This window comes from Mytilus trossulus, chromosome 11, assembly GCF_036588685.1.
Source record: "Mytilus trossulus isolate FHL-02 chromosome 11, PNRI_Mtr1.1.1.hap1, whole genome shotgun sequence".
NCBI classification, from domain to species: Eukaryota; Metazoa; Mollusca; class Bivalvia; order Mytilida; family Mytilidae; genus Mytilus; species Mytilus trossulus.
Genome location: NC_086383.1, coordinates 38,440,902 through 38,460,036, shown reverse-complemented (window position 1 = coordinate 38,460,036; position 19,135 = coordinate 38,440,902). Strand labels below are relative to the sequence as shown.

Here is a 19,135-nt window from a genome sequence, read left to right as displayed (position 1 = left end):
AATGGACAATTTCATTATGGATCATGCAGATGATCCGGCAATGTACCATTGTTTGTACGGAATATTGTGACGCTTAGGTATCCAATATAAATAAGGTAAGTCCTCCAATTTGTTGTCCAATGTAATGTTCTTGGAAGTCATGACGGACTTATTATTAATTATTATTGTCAGGGAATAAATTTTTGTATGTAAGATACCTGAGTGCTCATTTATTCATAAATCTTTTACGAAATAATTGTAGTAGAAGCTTTACATACTTTCATTGGAAGCTTTGTCCGCAGGAACAACACCATTCTTATCATGAAGAAATTATAACTGCTTTCTATCAGAAAACGGACTTTGGGCGATCATCCACCATGTTCATTCAAATTTTAGATTTATGAATTAGCCGTTTTATCAGATACCTGATTGTTTTACTGATTCTGACAAAGTGTCAATTTAAACTTCATCCGTCTCCAGTAAGCGAATAAGAGACGCACATGCACGAGTCGATAAGGTAAAAACTATAGATGTGTCTAAAAATCAGTAGAAAAAAGATATTTAAAGACAAACGTTCTTAGGCACATCAATAATAACGTTGACCAAAAACTGTTTTTTTTTCAAGTATCTTGAATGGCTATTCAAGAGATGATCTCGAGCCATTAGGAACATTGTTGATAATTGTGTTCATTCAAAACACAGAAATACTCAGAGACTGTTCAACAAAAATACAGTTCTTCATTACTAGCAGAATTATTTGTCGTCATATTTTGTTGACAGTGCACTATTGTAAATTCGGTTTGTATATATTTACTGTTCTTTTTATAACGTTATTTTAGTTGCTATACACATATATTTTGCCTAATAGAGTGTTTTCACAATTATTGCTGTAAATTCAAAGATTTTTGTGAAGTTGTTTTAAATGCAAATACTGCTACTTGGTAAATATTGCAATAAGAAGAACGCGCGTCCTAATATCTGAAACTGCGCGGAGTTGCCTTTTTTCAAAAATTGCAATACAAAATTAAATGCAGGCAGTTATTTCTGAATTTAAATTATTTAAGTCAGCTTTGATTAGTTTTGTATTTTTCAATTGTCATTTTTTTAGCAGATACATATGCATTTGGATTAAGTCTGTAGTTGATTCAGTAAATTCTGAACTATATTACACATGTAGAAATTGCAAGTTAAAATGTCTTAAAAGCATATTCAAACTATTAAATCACCAGCACTTCATTCATTTGTCAATCAACAATTTATTTTAAAAAGTTTTTTCTATTTGTTGAAACTAAACGGTTATTTGTAGTTCTTTGAAATAAAATTTTAGAGCAAAAATCATAAATTTTTATTGAAAGAAATGATGTAATATGTATTATTTCTGTTAAAGATCTGATTTATCTGTATTGTGCTCGAAATACGAAGATTTATTTATGTATAACTGAAAATAAGTCTAAACGAGATTAAGAACCACGAGACAAACACGTTATTTATAAGAGTTGGTTGACCGTTATGGAATAACCATTTCACAAATGATATGGGATATGTTCCTTACGTCGTAATTACAATCCCCTCCCCTTTCATGAATTTGACCTACCGAATTAGACTATTTACCGGATTTGTAATCACATAAGCAACACGACGGGTGCCGCATGTGGAGCAGGATCTGCTTACCCTTCCGGAGCACCTGAGATCACCCCTAGTTTTTGGTGGGGTTCGTGTTGTTTATTCTTTAGTTTTCTATGTTGTGTCATGTGTACTATTGTTTTTCTGTTTGTCTTTTTCATTTTCAGCCATGGCGTTGTCAGTTTGTTTTAGATTTATTAGTTTGACTGTCCCTTTGATATCTTTCGTCTCTCTTTTATGAACCCCGCATAGTTTGAAATTGTGTCACGTTTCTTATGTATTGACCTCAGAATCCATTATATCATTTGCCGTTCAGTTGATACATTATATATATTTCAAGAAAGCGGTGTGTAAAGCACCAAGTAATTATTTCATCGATACCCCAACCAGTTGCGTTATTGAAGTTTTGAAAATTCTACTTTCATTTTCCTATTTGGTTGAAATACCTATCACCGTATCTTATATCCGAGTATTGTTTTAATATGTTTAAGTCATTATCATTGCTGGACATTTTCAATTATGTCTGAATTGTTCTCATACTCTGTGACAAAATGTCTAAAGTAGTAGAAAGATTTTATGGTACTTCAGAATTAGAGCTTTATTATTCAAATGATTCCATACTTCAATAGTAATTTTTTTTTATAAAAAAAACATGCACATTGATTTTACTTATTTTCCTTTTGTAAAAGTATGACTGTAGATTATGAGTTTAGCATGTTAAGTATGATACGGCACAGCATCTGCAGGGGATAGACCATGTTGCGTCTTCAGTGTTAGGACCAGGACACATGTATTTACTACAAACCTTTGTTAACGAGAAAAATATACATAAATAGGATAATAGTTGCAGTTCCTAAGGCAAAAGACAAAACATGATCGATGTAATGCACATTTTTATTGTTTTATGAAAAAATGTTGATTCTAAATTGAAATATGCATGCTTCAAATGCTGTAAGTCGTACTAAGGTATTCCGTTTTTTGCATAAACAATTATATAAAATTAAGTTACATTTCTAAAGGTTTTTCACGCAATAATTATAACTTCATAATGAATTTATTTTACAAGGAATTATTAACCAACTTGCTACAATATGTATAGAAATGCCCATGCTTTATAAAAGGAAAATTTCGACATCTGGTCATTATGAACGGAGAAATTGCTACAGCCAGTCATTACGAGATCTCAGTCATGCATTACGAAATCTCAGTCATGCATTACGAAACCACACCCGTGCATTACGAAATCACAGTCATGCATTATGAACAGATGAAACGGGACATCGATTAAAACAAAATGTCGTTTATTTTTTTAAATGAGTGTGACATTTTTTTATTCTTTTTTAAACTTAATATCATAAAAATAAGTTTAAATGATGTTCATTAACATTGTTTTGTAACGACTTGAAACGGAAATATTTCACAGCCTTTTTCGAGAACGATTTTCGATTATTATCACTGTTTCATTTCCGTTGTTCATTCCTCAGAATGCAGACTTTAGAATAGTTAAAACTGTCTGATTAATTCTTCCCAGCTACTTTTTATTTGCTAGATGAAATGAATTTTAATAGCATAAAATTAAGTACTTGGATGAGAAATCAGAAATTACATCTGACAGTCACAATGTTGACTAAAATTCCATGCGAAATTGAAATGCGAAAAGACAAGTTGAAGTTCAGCTATGAAATTCCTGTATCTTCTTCACTGTAAGTTTTTTACTCTTTGTTTAATCGAAGAATTAAAACCATTTAATAAAAATGTTATGAAACGGGCTTTTCTGTATTGGTCCTGTTGTAGTTTGTGGATAGCTGTATAATTTTGGATCCTAGACTCGAAGACTGTTCTGGAATGAAGTTGCCTTTATAGTTGGTTAATAAAAGTATCAATATATGGACTTTTTCATATTGGCCCTGTAACATGCCCTTGATATTAATAATGGCCTCGGACAGTTGTAATGGCCCTCGGCGTTGCCTCAGGGCCATTACAACCATCCTTGGCCATTATTAACACCTTGGACATGTTACAGGGCCAATATGAAAAAGTCCATACATTAATACTATATTAAAGATGTGAAAAGCAAACGTTGGATAACAATAACGACATGGCAGATCTCGTCTGTCTGCCTTTGTGAATGAAAAACTGTATATACATCTTGCAGTTGATGGATGCTAAACTATACACTATACACGATTATTTACTTATCAAGTCGCCGCGATATAGCCTTTTTTGTGCTAATGCGGCGTAAAGCAACCAACAATCAATCAATTACTTATCAAGTTATATTATTGTTAGTCATTTATATCGTGTTTGATAATAATACTTTTGTAATAATTGCATGGTAAATTGTTTGCAGCAGACCTGCAGCAAACATTTTTATGCAAATTAATCTTTCTCCTGCGTGTTTGCAGCAGACCTGCTGGGTGTTTGCTGCAGACCTGCTGCAAACATTTATATTCAAATTGCGTGCTTGCTGCAAACTTGCAGGAACTACATAAATGATTATACAATATTAACCAATTAAGTCATGTTGTGTATACACATCACATTATATTTAGTACACAGTAAATTCTGAAAGTTTGGTTACATACATACATACCATAATTCGAATAATTAATCATTTGCATACTTATCATAGCAAAGGTTTATTCCTTTAAAAAATGATTTTAAAATTTCTTGTTGTTCAAGTATGTGCTAAAATGAATTGCATGCATATCTAAAATACGAAAAAAGATTTATTTGAAATTTATTTTGTGCATATATACTGCTTTTTAATTAACATTGTGTTCATGTTTAGTTGTTACGTGTTTGAAAATGCTTTTCAAAACTTCATGCAGGTATTAATTGAGGGGACGAATTTCATATATTTACACGTCTATGAAGAATCAACACTTGCAACAAATGTCTTTGAAAACTTTTCTTTTAATTTCCAACCTAAAATACTCCTGAATACTAATACATTGTATGATAACATGACTCAAACACCTTCAACATTTTTAAATTTCAAAGCTGTATCTTCCAGGACGATACCAATGGGCATGCTCATTCGTTTTATATAATTTTTGCAATGCTCTTGCAAACATATATAATTGTTATAGATTCCTGCAATCTAGCTGCGAACATCCCTTAAATTCTAGAGTTTCCTGCAATATTACTGCAAGCATAAATGTTTCTACAAACTTGCCGCAAGCTTGCAGTAAACAGCTGCAATGTTTGCATTAGGTTCGCAGCTAGCTGCAAACTTCTGTAAACATTATTCTAAGGGTTCCTGTAAACATTTCAGTTATGTAAGGGTGTTTGATCTCAATCCCTCATTGGTCAAAATTTGATAACATGTATGACGTCCATTTTTGTTACTATTTTTGAAATTCACACTGTCAGATCATTCAAAAAGATGAGTTAAATTTGGTTGAATATCGTCCTGAAATGATTACAGAAACAGAATCAACCACCAGATCCAGTGCAATACGATATTATCCTCTCTCGAAAGTTAATTTGTAAATATTTAAAAGCTTGGCGAGCTTCACCTTTAACATTTTGAAATTGAACTGCCTTGAATGGAAAATATCATATCCCACTTGACGCAGTTATCGAATCTATACACTTTATTTATATGTATTAAAACAAAATGCTATAAAACAATACTTTCATACGGCAAAAAAAAAAAAGTTAAAAAAAACAAATAAATGTAATTACATGAAAAGTATTAGAAGTTCAAAAAGGAAATAAAATTCAAAATTCAAAAGGGAAATCTAATTAGAAATTCAAAAAGACAATTAAATTTGAAAATAAAAAAATAAAATAAAATTAGAAATTTAAAAAGGAAGTCAATTGAAATTTGATAATAAAAAGATTAAATAAACTATTTTTTTTTGTTTCAAATCCGAGTTAATTTTGTTGCGCAGTTGTCTAGACATTTCAACGAATATTTGGTAGCAAGTAATTTCGTACCTCTGCCATTTTGTACCCAAATTTAACAATTATTACCAAACATTTACCATTTCGTACCCATGATTAAAACCATTTCGTATCTTATGGGTTAAATGCATATACTACTGTGGATTCATTATTATTCGTGGGATACCAATTTTCGTGGCTTTCGTGGGTACTGTTGAACCACGAAATTAAATGTTCAACGAATAACAAATTTTCTATAGGCTAGTATATAGACTTCGGCAAAACCACGAAATTAAATATCAACAAACTTGCAAGTTTTCCAAAATCCACGAAAATTGGTTCCAACGAAAATAAATGAATCCACAGTATTTGATACCCAAAATTTATCATTTCTTACCAACGATAAAACAATTTCGTACCCTATGGTTTGTTTGTTTGGCTTTATAACTATTTTGATATTTTGATATGAGCGTCACGGATTAGTCTTATGTAGACGAAACGCACGTCTGGCGTACTAAATTATAATCCTGGTACATTTGATAACTGTTAACACCACTGGGTCGATGCCACTGCTGGTGAACGTTTCGTTCCCGAGGGTATCAACAGCCCAGTAGTCAACACTTCGGTGTTGACACGAATATCAATAATGTGGTATTTTTTTTTTTTGATAAATTTCCGGTTTACAAAACTATGAATTTTTCGAAAAACTGAGGATTTTCTTATCGCAGGCATAGATTACCTAAGCCGTATTTTGCACAACATTTTTGAACTTTTGGATCCTCATTGCTCTTCAACTTAAAACTTGTTTGGCTTTATAACTATTTTGATATAAGCGTCACTGATTAATTTTATGTAGACGAAACGCGCGTCTGACGTACTAAATTATAATACTGGTACCTTTGATAACTATATACCATTGCATATCTCGTAGACTAAATTATTCATCCTATCATTGTGTTATTGTGCTATTCTGTATTCGATTTTTGTCTTTCCGATTTGAATTTTGATTGACTTCTATTGTTCAAATCTCTGTTGGATTCGATGTAACAGTGGAAGGAAAGGTTTATCTATAGACAGATTATGTAACATCTGTAGCCTGATTAGGAAAGTGCAAAACGCATCTTTTATATGAAGGTATTCAATGTCTTTACTCCGATTCGTTAAACTTGTGTTTTGCTTGTAATATGTGAACATTTGATCTAACTTAAATTCTTTAGAAACTTAAAAATGAAAAAATAATGCTTTTCATTGTTCCAAATTATTGTAAAATTATACTTTAGTGACATAATTTAACGAGTTAATCAAATAAAATTAAACAAATTATCTAAATAATATGAAAGGGAAACTGCTTAAGAATAAAATAATTATAACATTCAAGAAAAAAGAAAGGTTATGTGGACATGAAATTAAATTGAAACAAAACTATTCTGCAAAAACTGAAAAACATTCTACTTTGAATGATTGAAATACTCATAAATACCTATACAATACGTTAATTTACCTACCTTTCACCAAAAACAAAATTGTTGTTGATGACATTCTTTGTTAAACTTGTTTCAATTTAGACAACTTCAATTCACCATGATTGTAAATGTATAAAACATTGTTTAACATGATGTGTATAGTATCATACACATATGTAGACAATCATACACAAGTAACTCCTGATTTGGATGCATCACCCACATAAGTAAACATGGCGTAATCTGTAAAAAATCAGATAGGATGATGGAGTATATCAAGAGACAGACAAAATAAAACAAATAGACATTTTAACTCAAAAGTCGAAAACATAATATGAGAACACGTTGTCTAAAAAATGAAAAAAACAACATTATCACAGTATATCATAAAATATAACATATATCAAAAAGACCGTGTAACACAAAAACCACTAAAACTGGGCGTGATCGCAGGTACACCAAATGAATAAGAAGATCCTTCCACCCAATGTTGCACCCGTCGTGAGACTGTATTGTATTAACGACAATATTTCCCTTGGAACATATCTGCTATCTTTTGGAATCAGGACAACAAACTCGTTATGGCGGCTTCAAAACAGAAACAGAATAATATAAGGTTTTAAGACATCTTTTAACAAACTTGAAAATACATGAATACGAAGGGGAATACTAAACCTACCAGCAATAATAGTGTATCAACGTATGATTTGGGTGGAGATTTGTCTCATTGGCACTCATACATTTGTACCACATCTTCCTATATCTACATAAACTGATCTTCTCTAATGATACCCTTGTTTTGTAGAAAAACATTTCTAAACTGTCAAATTTAAAAATATTCATGCTGACCTAAGGAATTTGTTATGTGTTTTGCTAATTCATTGACACATTTCTACATTAGTGCATTAACGTCTCACATTTCTTTAAAATATTTCTTCCAATGTTACAACGCAAACCTTTGCGAAATAAGGCAAAGCTTTTCAAAAGGATGCAAACCTTTGCGAAACAACGCATAACTTTGCGAAATATCGCAAACCTTTTGCCTTATAACGCCAATATTTGCTTTATAACGCAAACCTTTGCCTTATAACGCAAACTTTTGCCTAATAACGCAAAACTTTGCCTTATAATGCAATCCTTTGCGATATAATACAAACGTTTGGGATATAATACAAACCTTTGCGATTTAACAAAAACATTTGCGTACTACATGTAATGCAATCATTTGTTTTATTCTATTTTATATTTAAGATTCAAATGAAGCAGCAGTTATAAATGAAGGAGGCTAACATTTGTCTTCCCTTGTACTCATTGCAAAGTTAAATGCTTGATTATTTAGAACATACCATTGACTAATATATAATAAGCAGGGTAATAGATAGAAGAAGTTGTGGTATGAGTGTCAATGAAACAACTCTCCATCCAAGTCACAATTTATGAAAGTATACTATTATAGGTCAAAGTAAGGTCTTCAACACGTAGCTTTGGCTTACACCGAACAGCAAGCGATAATTAAAAAAACATGTAAATATATTACAAACACAATTGAGTAAATTGAAGTTATATCGAAGAATATAAAAATCAACCCTGCTAATAAAGCAATAGCCAAATATAAATAAACTTCCGAAGTAAGCTTTAGTTTAAGGATTGTGTTATGTTTGTAAGATCCAATCAAGCAACCGTTTTGCAATAACAAATGTGTTATTATTAAAATAATGTTCTCTCCGTGTAAATTGTTACCAAAGCATCTTTATTTTATAACAAAAAGCTTATTTGTCTATTTGACTTGAAAGTTTTACAATTGTATGACATTATTTTTGCTCTTTCATTTAAAATATGACTATATCTAATCTGTTTTCTTGTTAAATTATACTTGTTATACTTTCCTACATCGGCTAGAGGTATAGGGGGAGGTAGAGATCAAACACACATGTTTAACCCCGCTGCATTTTTGCGCCTGTCCCATGTCAGGAGCCTCTGGTCTTTGTTGGTGTTGTATTATTTTAATTTAAGTTTCTGGTGTACAATTGGGAAATTAGTATGGCATTCATTATCACTGAACTAGTATATATTTGTTTAGGGGCGAGCTGAAAGACGCCTCCGGGTGCGGGAATTTCTCGTTACATTGAAGACCTGTTGGTGACCTTCTGCTGTTTTTTTTTCTATGGTCGGGTTGTTGTCTCTTTGATACATTCCCCATTTCCATTCTCCGGCATTATATTTGTGGTTCTTTTCTTATCAACTAGTAAATCACTACTGAAACTAATGACAGACGGACATATTCAAAATCAAATGAATAATTATAATCAAGATGTCTACTTTATTTCGCAAAGGTTTGCGTCATAACACAAATGTTTTCGTTATATCGAAAATGTTTGCGTTGTAACCGTTTCGTGGCACTAATACTGGTTTGTACATTTCCGCATTTCTATTACTATGAAAACATTTCCTTATCAGTTAACATCTTCTTCAAGAAATTTTACAAACTATGTACCCATAGTGTTACATTAAAAAAAAAAATCCAATAGATACGAAATTATTGCTCATGTCTCGTCTTATCTGTGACTGTGCAAAAGATGAAGCATGAATAGAAAAACAAACTATCTGTTTTTCGTTTCAACAGGTACGATTTTCTACATTCAATTTTCAGAACTATTGAACTAATACAAAGAATATCTCCGAGTTTTGTTGATACTATGTTTCAATGAACATAGCATTAGCAAAAGCAGATTAGTAAATAGACCGAAATATTGTTCATTTAGAAAGATAATCGTACTCGGTAACCAAAAAATGAATCGTAAATGAAGATAATCTACTTCACTTTTATCAAGAATTAGGTAACCTACTTATTTGTACAGTTATTGATTTTCTTTTGCGCTTTTGATATAAACAAATTTTGTCAGATATTTGAAATGTATTCGGTCAAAGAGATTCGTCGATTTATTTTGAATTGTGATTAAATCCAATTGTTAAAAATTACGTTCGTGTAAAAATATGTAAATAAAAAATATACAATATGAAATTGGTAACGTTCATGTAATCAGTAATCATAAATATGCACGTAAATAAACGTTAGAAAATACCAAAATATTGTTCATAAACATTCCGTTACAACTTTACAATAAGTACATTATAAAATGATGGTCTTGAAGTAATGAAGTTGTTTAATATCATTCTTATAACTTGGCATACTGTATTTTTAGTTTATTTTCTTTTACTTCCCTTTGCTGTTTATCCCCTTTTAAGAACTATGCTTTCAACGTGACTCGATGTTTATTCATCTAGCCATTGTGGTATTGTATAATGGTCATTTCTTGTATTCTTGTCTTTCAGATTTGTTTTGAGTTTAGTATGTATCTGCAGAGTGTATAATAAAATATTGACTGCTTGACCCCACATTTTTACAATTGTACGTTTTATATCTGTTTGTTTTGATAATACAATTTTGCTTATATAATGATTTATATGCAACTATTATATGAGTGAAAGATAGCTTTAATCCACGATTTTCTACATAAAGAAATGACAAGGCAGGAATGTGACAGTTGTATACAGTTATCAAAGGCACCAGAATTATAATTTAGTACGCCAGACGCGCGTTTCGTCTACATAAGACTCATCAGTGACGCTCATATCAAAATAGTTATAACCCAAACAAATACCTTTGTTTGATGTGTTTAAGCTTTCAACATCGTACTTCATACCTTACATGGTCTTTCATATTTTTGATTCGATCGTCGCTGATAAATTGTTTTAAAAGAAACACACATTTGAAGTGCATCATTGTACTACCCGTACACATACTGTGTTTCTTTACTCATGTATAAATAAATTGGATGTTTTCAAATAATGGGTACATAATTTCAAAAGTTTCAAATATATAACTCTACGTTAAGCTAGCGTAGCTTGGAATCACTTCGAATTTACAATAATAGATATATATTGTACATGTTGTTAACGTTTTGATTAGTTAAGCAAAAATCTGGTCAAACATGATTGGTTAGTATAAGGAAGTAGTTCATGATTTTTCGGAGAAATGTTCTTATTTTCTACAAAACAGTGAAATGATACAATTGTTTAAAAACCAACGTCTTACAGTTAATTTTTAAAAACAGATACAGTAGAGGCATGAACAAGATATAATTTTTAAGGTAAGACGTAACAATTCTTCATTTTGTAAAAAGATGTCTTAATGTATATTTTAACCTTAATTCTGATATTAAGAAAGTTGCTATTTCTAAAATCTAAATACTGTAAAAAATAAATATCTTTTATAATGAACCTAGGATTCACAAGCTTTATAGTTTGATATACTAGTATTAAACATGTGCAATGTGATTTTAATTTATAAAATATCTTTTAGAAAACTATTCATGAATAAAATAATGTGCATTCAAGAGATATATTTACCTGCAATTTTTCCACGAACAATTGTTTAAAGCTAATTATTTGTTTATTTCTCGAATACTAGGCACGATATACATGATATAGTTTTTACAGTGTTACTGTCGTTCTGCATCTACATTTATACACATGTGTTACTCGATTTATTTCACTAGATTGGGTCGAGTTTCACTAGTTCGCACATCATATACCAGTCCATATATAGACAGGAGTTTTAGGATAAACTCAACAATGAAGTTTGCAGTAACATTCATTGATCATCCGGTTAAAATACGTTAACTCTTAGAATATGTGTATTTCGCAAAAAAACGAGAAAAAAACGTGAATTTTCATGTAAAGCAAAGTTTGAAAAGATGTAAAATTTGTCACATTTTGGGAATTTGTGAAATTGAGTGTAAAACCATGATGACATCAGTTTCAAAATATGAATATGTCGTTATTTAATAACGTTTTGCTAAACTTTTTTCTTTTCATTATATTCCGAATGATTTTAGGGGGGTGCATGGGGATAAGTTGCAAATTGAATTGAGCATATTTAAGCAAGAACATATAGGGTCTAAATATTTTATTTGTTATATATATATTTATATTTATTTTTTTAAAAACACGTTTAAAAAAAGTTCACATTTAGAAAAAGTTTCAAACAGAATAAAACAATTGCCTATACTTTACAAAAAAATCTGCTTTAGCGCATGTAACTGTTATAAGTTAAAACTATGTCATCCCTTATCCCACACATAGTTCTTACTGTTTATATATGTTTGGTAACACTGATGGGTGATTAGAAATCAGTAACAATAATAAAACGACAATCACCCTTATCACACACATCTTCGAATAGACTGTCCTTATGCAAATTGAAACGTAAGCTCCACCCGACACGTTGAAATAAAATTAGTAATAAAACATTTTGAAGGAAAATCATCGAAAGCTGAAACAGTGTTTAACGGTAAAAGAATAAATGTTTTTTTTTAAATTATTATTTTTGTCTTTCACATTCGTGACATTGAGATCAATTTTAGATAATTTTGCACTTTAATATATTCTTTTCATTCGTTCAGCCAGCTTTCATTCATGTAAGTCGTGAGTATACATTGTCGCATTAAAAGATTCAACAAAGAATGATCAAACAGTTACTAGCGTTTGAAATGTTTTTGCGTGTTTTTTGTAATTGAAAAAAAGAGAAAACATGAGCAACATTGTTGTTTTTCTTTGGTCGTTTCTAAATGTGTGTCAGAAATTTGTTACGTGAATTAAGGTAGATCATAAGTAAATGTTTTTTTAGACAGAAATTTCTTATACTTTGCCAAAATGAAGATTTTACTATGCTTTTTTCAAAAATATAATAAAAAGTATGGATCACCGTGCTATTTTTCAAGCTATGAGTCATCGAAAATTGCCTAAATTTGGTTAGTTTCTTCATGAAAAAACACCTAAGAGTGAATAAAACAACCTCTATGATATAGAAGTTTGAAATAAATTGTGTGACGATAGGTTTCATCATATGTTTTTAGAAAATAAAAAGAAAATATGGTGCCACCGAACTTGTTTTCCTCACGTTAAAACATCAAATTTCACTATTAGCCCGGTATACATTTTTGTACTTAAAGAGTTGTCTTCCCTTAAATGGCTCATTTGAAAAAAAAAATGATTTTAAAAACCAAAGAGGTTAATATTTGTTAAAATATTTTGAATAATACAATAAATTGTCTAACTATTACATGTATTAAAGTGTAAATCTGTTTCCAAATTTGCTGATTTGTGCAATTACTAGACCGATTTTGTACTGTGATTGTACAATTCAAGATGGCTATATATCATGAATCTATCTTAAAACTCTATAACACATATATTTTTCTCTTATAATCCCATTCTAATTGAAAAAGCAAATTATTGAATAAAAATGCAGAACATATAACTACTTCAATTTTATCCGATATTATATACTGTTAGATTAATTCAAATAAAATCTTATCAAACGTGTTTGTAAAAGACATTCAATTTGGAAGTTATATGACGTTTCGACAAATATCTTTTAATCTTCACAACAACGCGTTTATTTCAAAAACGATAAACGGTAGACTATATTTACTGATCGACTTCAAATTTTATCAAAACTTTAATAATCTATATGTGGTAGTTTTTCTAAACTGTAAGTTACGTGTGCTGATATGGTCTTCAGGGGTATTGTAATTTCTTGCATTTTTGTCGTTTAAAAAATCACACCTTTATAAAAAAGTAAATTAGCGAATCTCGGTAAAAACACCGTTCCCCTCTTTTAGAATTGTTGTCTTAAGTTTTTCTGTCAGAAATATGTCTCATTATAAAATTTTGAAAACATGGCATGATTGCTAATAATCCACCAGATGCCGAAATGGCGCTAATGTAAATTTCTGTAGATTTCACTACGGTTATAACAATGAACAAAACGGATCACAAATTACTTTGATGATAAAAAAAAGCCCAAAATGACAATTGTAAAACATTCCAAACGAGAAAACATATAGCAAAAAAACAATGAATAAACTATACAGCGTATTAAAGAGAGTTTGAAGAAGTACAGCATTCACAGGGTCAAATAAAAACTTATATCACATTCGTTTTACATTGTGGTTGGTTAAGCTGATCATCTGACCAATACTGATCGATCAGTAACAGGAAGTTAAGATTACACTACAGAGAAGTTTTCGTCTTTTCCACGAATTTATGTTTGATTTTTGGGTGTGAATGTGACAAGAAACATACTTTTGATTGGTTTATCATCTGACCCATATTGCCTGGCAAGAAACAGGAAGTATTAAACTCACTTCATTGAAATTAACGTCTTTTCCACGCCTCCATGTTTGATTTCGGTATGAAAGTGTACGGTAAAATATATCTTAAGACTTACTTAGATATTGATAAAAAGATAACTGTGTTTAAAAGATATAAGATGAATGGTTTGTATCATGTGTAAACATTTGAATTAAGTATATCAAAATTTGATAAAACCTCAAATACTTAATATTTAACAATTGTCAAAAAATAGAAAAATCAAAAGCATATTTCAAATGCGTTGACGTTATGATAAAAGTATATTTAAAACGTGCTTGTCAAGTATATCCATATAGAAATACTAGGTTGAAAAATGAGTGCAATATAGAATTGTTCAGAATTAAAATCAAAGGTGGAAAAATTCAAAACGTATTTTTTTACATTCATTTCGATTGACATTAATGTCATTAGAACTTTTTGATTAACACCATTTTTAGTGCAGTTGATTGTTTCATGTCTACTAGTGTTTTTTAAAAGTAAAAGAAGCCGGAGTCCAAGAATATAACAACAGACCTTTCGAAAAAAACAACTTGCAATGCACGTAAATTACGAAGAGAATTAGGAGAATTTAAACAGTCTAATTCGAAATGGATGCAGTTAAGAAGCTGTTGTCAGTTCACAAAGGATAGCATAATTGATATTGATATTTAGTATTTCATAGAGTCTTTGCATTAAAGATAAACATATTTGTTCTAAAACAAGTGAAACATTGTTGAGTTTTATAGCTGCCATGATAGTAGCTGCTTGTAGTCCTTTTTTTTACTTGGTTTCTTTTAACATCTTTTCTGACTTCAGAATCTAACTTCTTTTAAAATCAGTTTGAATTTGAAGGTTGCTGTGTGTTTCTGTATTTAATATTGACTACAGATATAGGGGGGGGGGGGGTTGAAATCTCGAAAACATGTTTGGTGGGGCGTCCAATTTTCACTGAACTAGTACACATATTTATTAAGGGGCCAGCTGAAGCGTTCCTCTGCGTGCGGCTTTGCTAGCTGCGTTGAAGACCTTTTGTTAGCTTTCGGCCGTTGACTGCTATTTGGTCTGGTTAATGTCTCTTTGACATATTCCTTGTTTTCATTCTTAATTTAATTTTAATCTCTGTACATGAACTATTTTAACTTCTCAGTCATCAGGGTTAGTGAACCTTCTTCAAACAGATGCAAACAAGTATCTTTATCACACAAACTATATCACAAGTTCATATTAGTATAACGAAGATTGTATACCACAAACAATACGCTATTGTTGATCACACTTGAAATACTACAAAGCAATAATTTTTGTCGTATTTAATTTTAGGTAGCCTAATTCAAAATTTCATAGCACACCTTAATCTCACATCTACAGACATCGAAAAGAAAAGAATAGTTTTTTTTGTTGAAATTTATAACGTAAAAGAAGATATGTACATACATATTTGTGAATTATAAGCAGGATGTACCTCCTTTCTTTAGAAGGACAATTGAAGTAAGGAAGTGAACTCCTCTGCAAATCAAGATTTAAAGACAGATTATTGGTTAATAACAGAAATTTAACACAGACAAAGACATATTATTTGTTAATAACATTTAAAAAATACAGAATAAAGAAACAATGGACAAGGGGATGGATAAGACGTGCACTACGCTAGAGCAGGACACTGTTGATAGAGAAAGACAGTCGATAGAGACCGTTGACAATTATGACTTGAAATTAGCCGATTGCTTTTCTGAAATTAATCCAATTAATAAATATAATCCAGTTCCAGATAGAGAAAAAATGCCAACTTTAGAGAGAAAAGATACAGAAACAAAAGCATCATCAAACACAACGGCTTTAGTGATAAGCATTGCACCAGAACCTTGCAATTCAGATTCATTGACGAAAATAGAGACAACAAATCTAGAGATAAGGAGTACAACAGAAGACAAAAATCTGGAGACAACAGATCTTAAAACAAGGGGAACATCAGAGGTGACCCACGAGGCAAACACTACATCAGTTATTTTATCAGCAGAGTCATTAGGACACCCTAATTTTCTAAAACGTAGGCATATACCAGAAAATGTAGTCCAAGAACATGAAGAATCACCGATTAATACACGAACTGCAGAAGAAAATGATGAATCGAAGAAGAAGCCTCATTTTGAAAGACGCAGGATGTTTAACCTAGCAAAACATATAATTTCTATTGTGCTTATTATCCTCGATCTGGTGTTAGATTGGATGGAATATTCTGAAATGAACAAAACAGGAAACTATACAATAGCTGCAGAACGAAGCGTAAAAGATGTAGAGTTTACTATCGAATGCGAAGGAACTGGTAAAACTATACAATTTATTTTCCTTACTTTTACCATAGTAGCAACAATTTTATCGGTCGTTCAGATTTTACATATTATATACCAACTCTATAACGAAATAAAAGGTAATCCGAAAGATACAAAGATTAATCTCGAATATGTAGAAACGTTCGTGTTTTTACTTTTCATTGAAATTTCCCAGATAATGTTAATCATGGGATTTTATGATGTTTGTACATTGGACTGTACTATAGATTTAACTGACTTACTAATTGCCCTAAACGGACTATTTTCCTTTTCTAAGATATCATGGCGATTTTTCACAAGTTGCAAATGTTGTACTGTGTATCGGAAAAATCAAATTCGTCGACGCCCTAGTCCTGTACCAAGACCTCCCATTAGAACTGGAAGTCCACTACATATCGTTAGAAGAGAAAGAGATTGTCGCAGATCATGCAGTGAATACATCAAAACATGCCTAAAGATCATACTGTTACCGTTACTTGTCTTACTAATTCCATTGTCGCCCTGCATACTGGGTTACCTCATCGCCAAGAATTGTGACTGTGATTGTGATGTTTGTAATGCGAAAGTTGGTGATCGAAATGGGTAATTATTTTGATATTTCATTCATGAAAAACAATATTTTTAACATTTCAAAATGTCATACTTGTGTCACGTGTACGTTACACATGTGACGATAAGGAGTAAGTTCAAAAGAAAAGTAATAGTAATAGTATTTGGCATTGACGTATATACCAAAGTATTGTAAGCAACGATCTACTTTTTTTTATTTTGTTACAAACACAAAACATGAAAAAGTAAAAAATCCAACGAAACTTCTGAAATTCTTCTAAATCTTATGTCAACCATCATGCAGAGTGTTAATTTCATGAAAACATATATGTAGGACTGGCGACGCTGAAGTGCGATGATCTACGCCGACATTTCCTGGTCTGTTCGCTGATGTGCGATGTTGTTTTTGACGTATGATTGCTAGTTTGAAATACACAGACATGCAATAATTATTTTAAATAGTACATATTCTTAAAGTAAATATTAAAGAGGACATTGTTTGAAAATATGGGGAAAAAACAATATCAAGAAACCGATTCATTCAGTATCTTGTCGTTATTTTATACTTGGTACTAATGGTTGATACTGAATTGAAGCCTTTTATAGCCAGAATCGTGGACCTTATCATAAATATCATATTTACAATTACAAGTACCATGTCCTACTCCTGATCTAACAAAATTGTACAACAACAATTTATATGAAATGATATTGAACAACCTCCCACTTTGTGTAAAGTTGAGAAGAATAATCCTAAATGAAAAACCTCTCATTTTTTCAGGGCACGAAAGAAAAGAACATGGGAACAATCTTTTAAATGCTGCATTTTGAGATGTTGCCCTGACCAGGGCACAGAGGCTTGTGAATGTACATGTACACAGTGTATATCTTGTAAACAGTCTTGTAAATGTTGTATATTAGGTTGTGTTCCAGCACAGTTTGAATGTAAATGTGGCGAAGGCTTGAGGTGTGAAAAAAAATGTTTGTGTTGTTTACTACGTTGTTGCCCTTCATATCTCGAACCACCTCAATTCGAGTTCTGTACATGTAGATGTGATGATTTCATTGCCTTCGCAATACCCTGTAAAATCCCTCCTACGCAACAACAAGTCACTCAACCGTCATCCCTAGTTGTTATTTCAACACAGCCTATACAACAACAAAGGCCGATTATTCAAGAAAGAAAACAGCAATGCAAAAATTGCGATGTAAAATGCCTGAATTTTCTGGCTGCAATTATCTTATTTTTTTTGATAGTGTTACTTTTATTCTATTTGTTTTTGTTGTTGGTTGAATTTCAATATATTTTTTATTGCGTTGAGGACGAATGGCTGATGCTTACTACACAGGAAATGATTGTTCAAAACTATTTGAAACTATTTTCGTAAATCCTAACTTGCATGTTATTTGTGAGTAATTTTTGTAGTGAATAAGGAGCGTAGTCTGTAAAATGCTTTTACTTTCTTACATGTACATGTGTGTCTTTATATACTAGTATTGATGAATATGTGATAAATGCAAATAGTGGTTTAATTATTCAACAAAAACAAATGTTTACTTTGTACATGTTTTAGTTTTACTTTAATACTTCGTTTTTTATTCATTTACGTTTGTATAAAGATACTTATGACTGAAATATGAGAATTTACCTTTTTTGTTTGTGTGTGTTTACGTGTCGGTAAGTGTATAAAAATGTATATAATATGATACTTAGAGTGAGGAGCTTGCCCCGAGCTCTGAGTTTCATATTATATACCTTTCTATACACTATCTAATTTAGCACATATTTACAACTTGAGTAATCCTGTAATTAGTCTATTGATATATTTTGGCTGACTAGATGTAGCTCATTTACGCACTAATATCATTCCAAAAATGGGATTTCAAAAGGCCCTTGAAATTTAGAATGAAAAGATTGTAGCTGCTTGTGTAAGTATGTTTATAAATATAAAGCGGTGTTTTACTTTACATGTACTTATTTACTTGGTAAGATGACAAGATAAATTACCAAAAGCAGACAATTCTTAAATTGCAGTGGAAGCTTTACATTCTTGAAAACCCAGGTTAAATTTCACATAAAAAGTGAAACTATATTGAAAATGC

General features: G+C 31.1%; 1 protein-coding gene across 1 annotated transcript; it reads left to right on the top strand.

Moving 5' to 3' along the window:
- Positions 1-15,537: 15,537 nt before the first annotated feature.
- LOC134690350 (uncharacterized) lies at positions 15,538-18,465 on the top strand. Its single transcript, XM_063550315.1, has 2 exons — positions 15,538-17,065; positions 17,814-18,465. Exons 1-2 carry the CDS (start codon positions 15,768-15,770, stop codon positions 18,418-18,420), a joined length of 1,905 nt encoding a protein of 634 aa, XP_063406385.1. The 5' UTR covers positions 15,538-15,767; the 3' UTR covers positions 18,421-18,465.
- Positions 18,466-19,135: the final 670 nt, after the last annotated feature.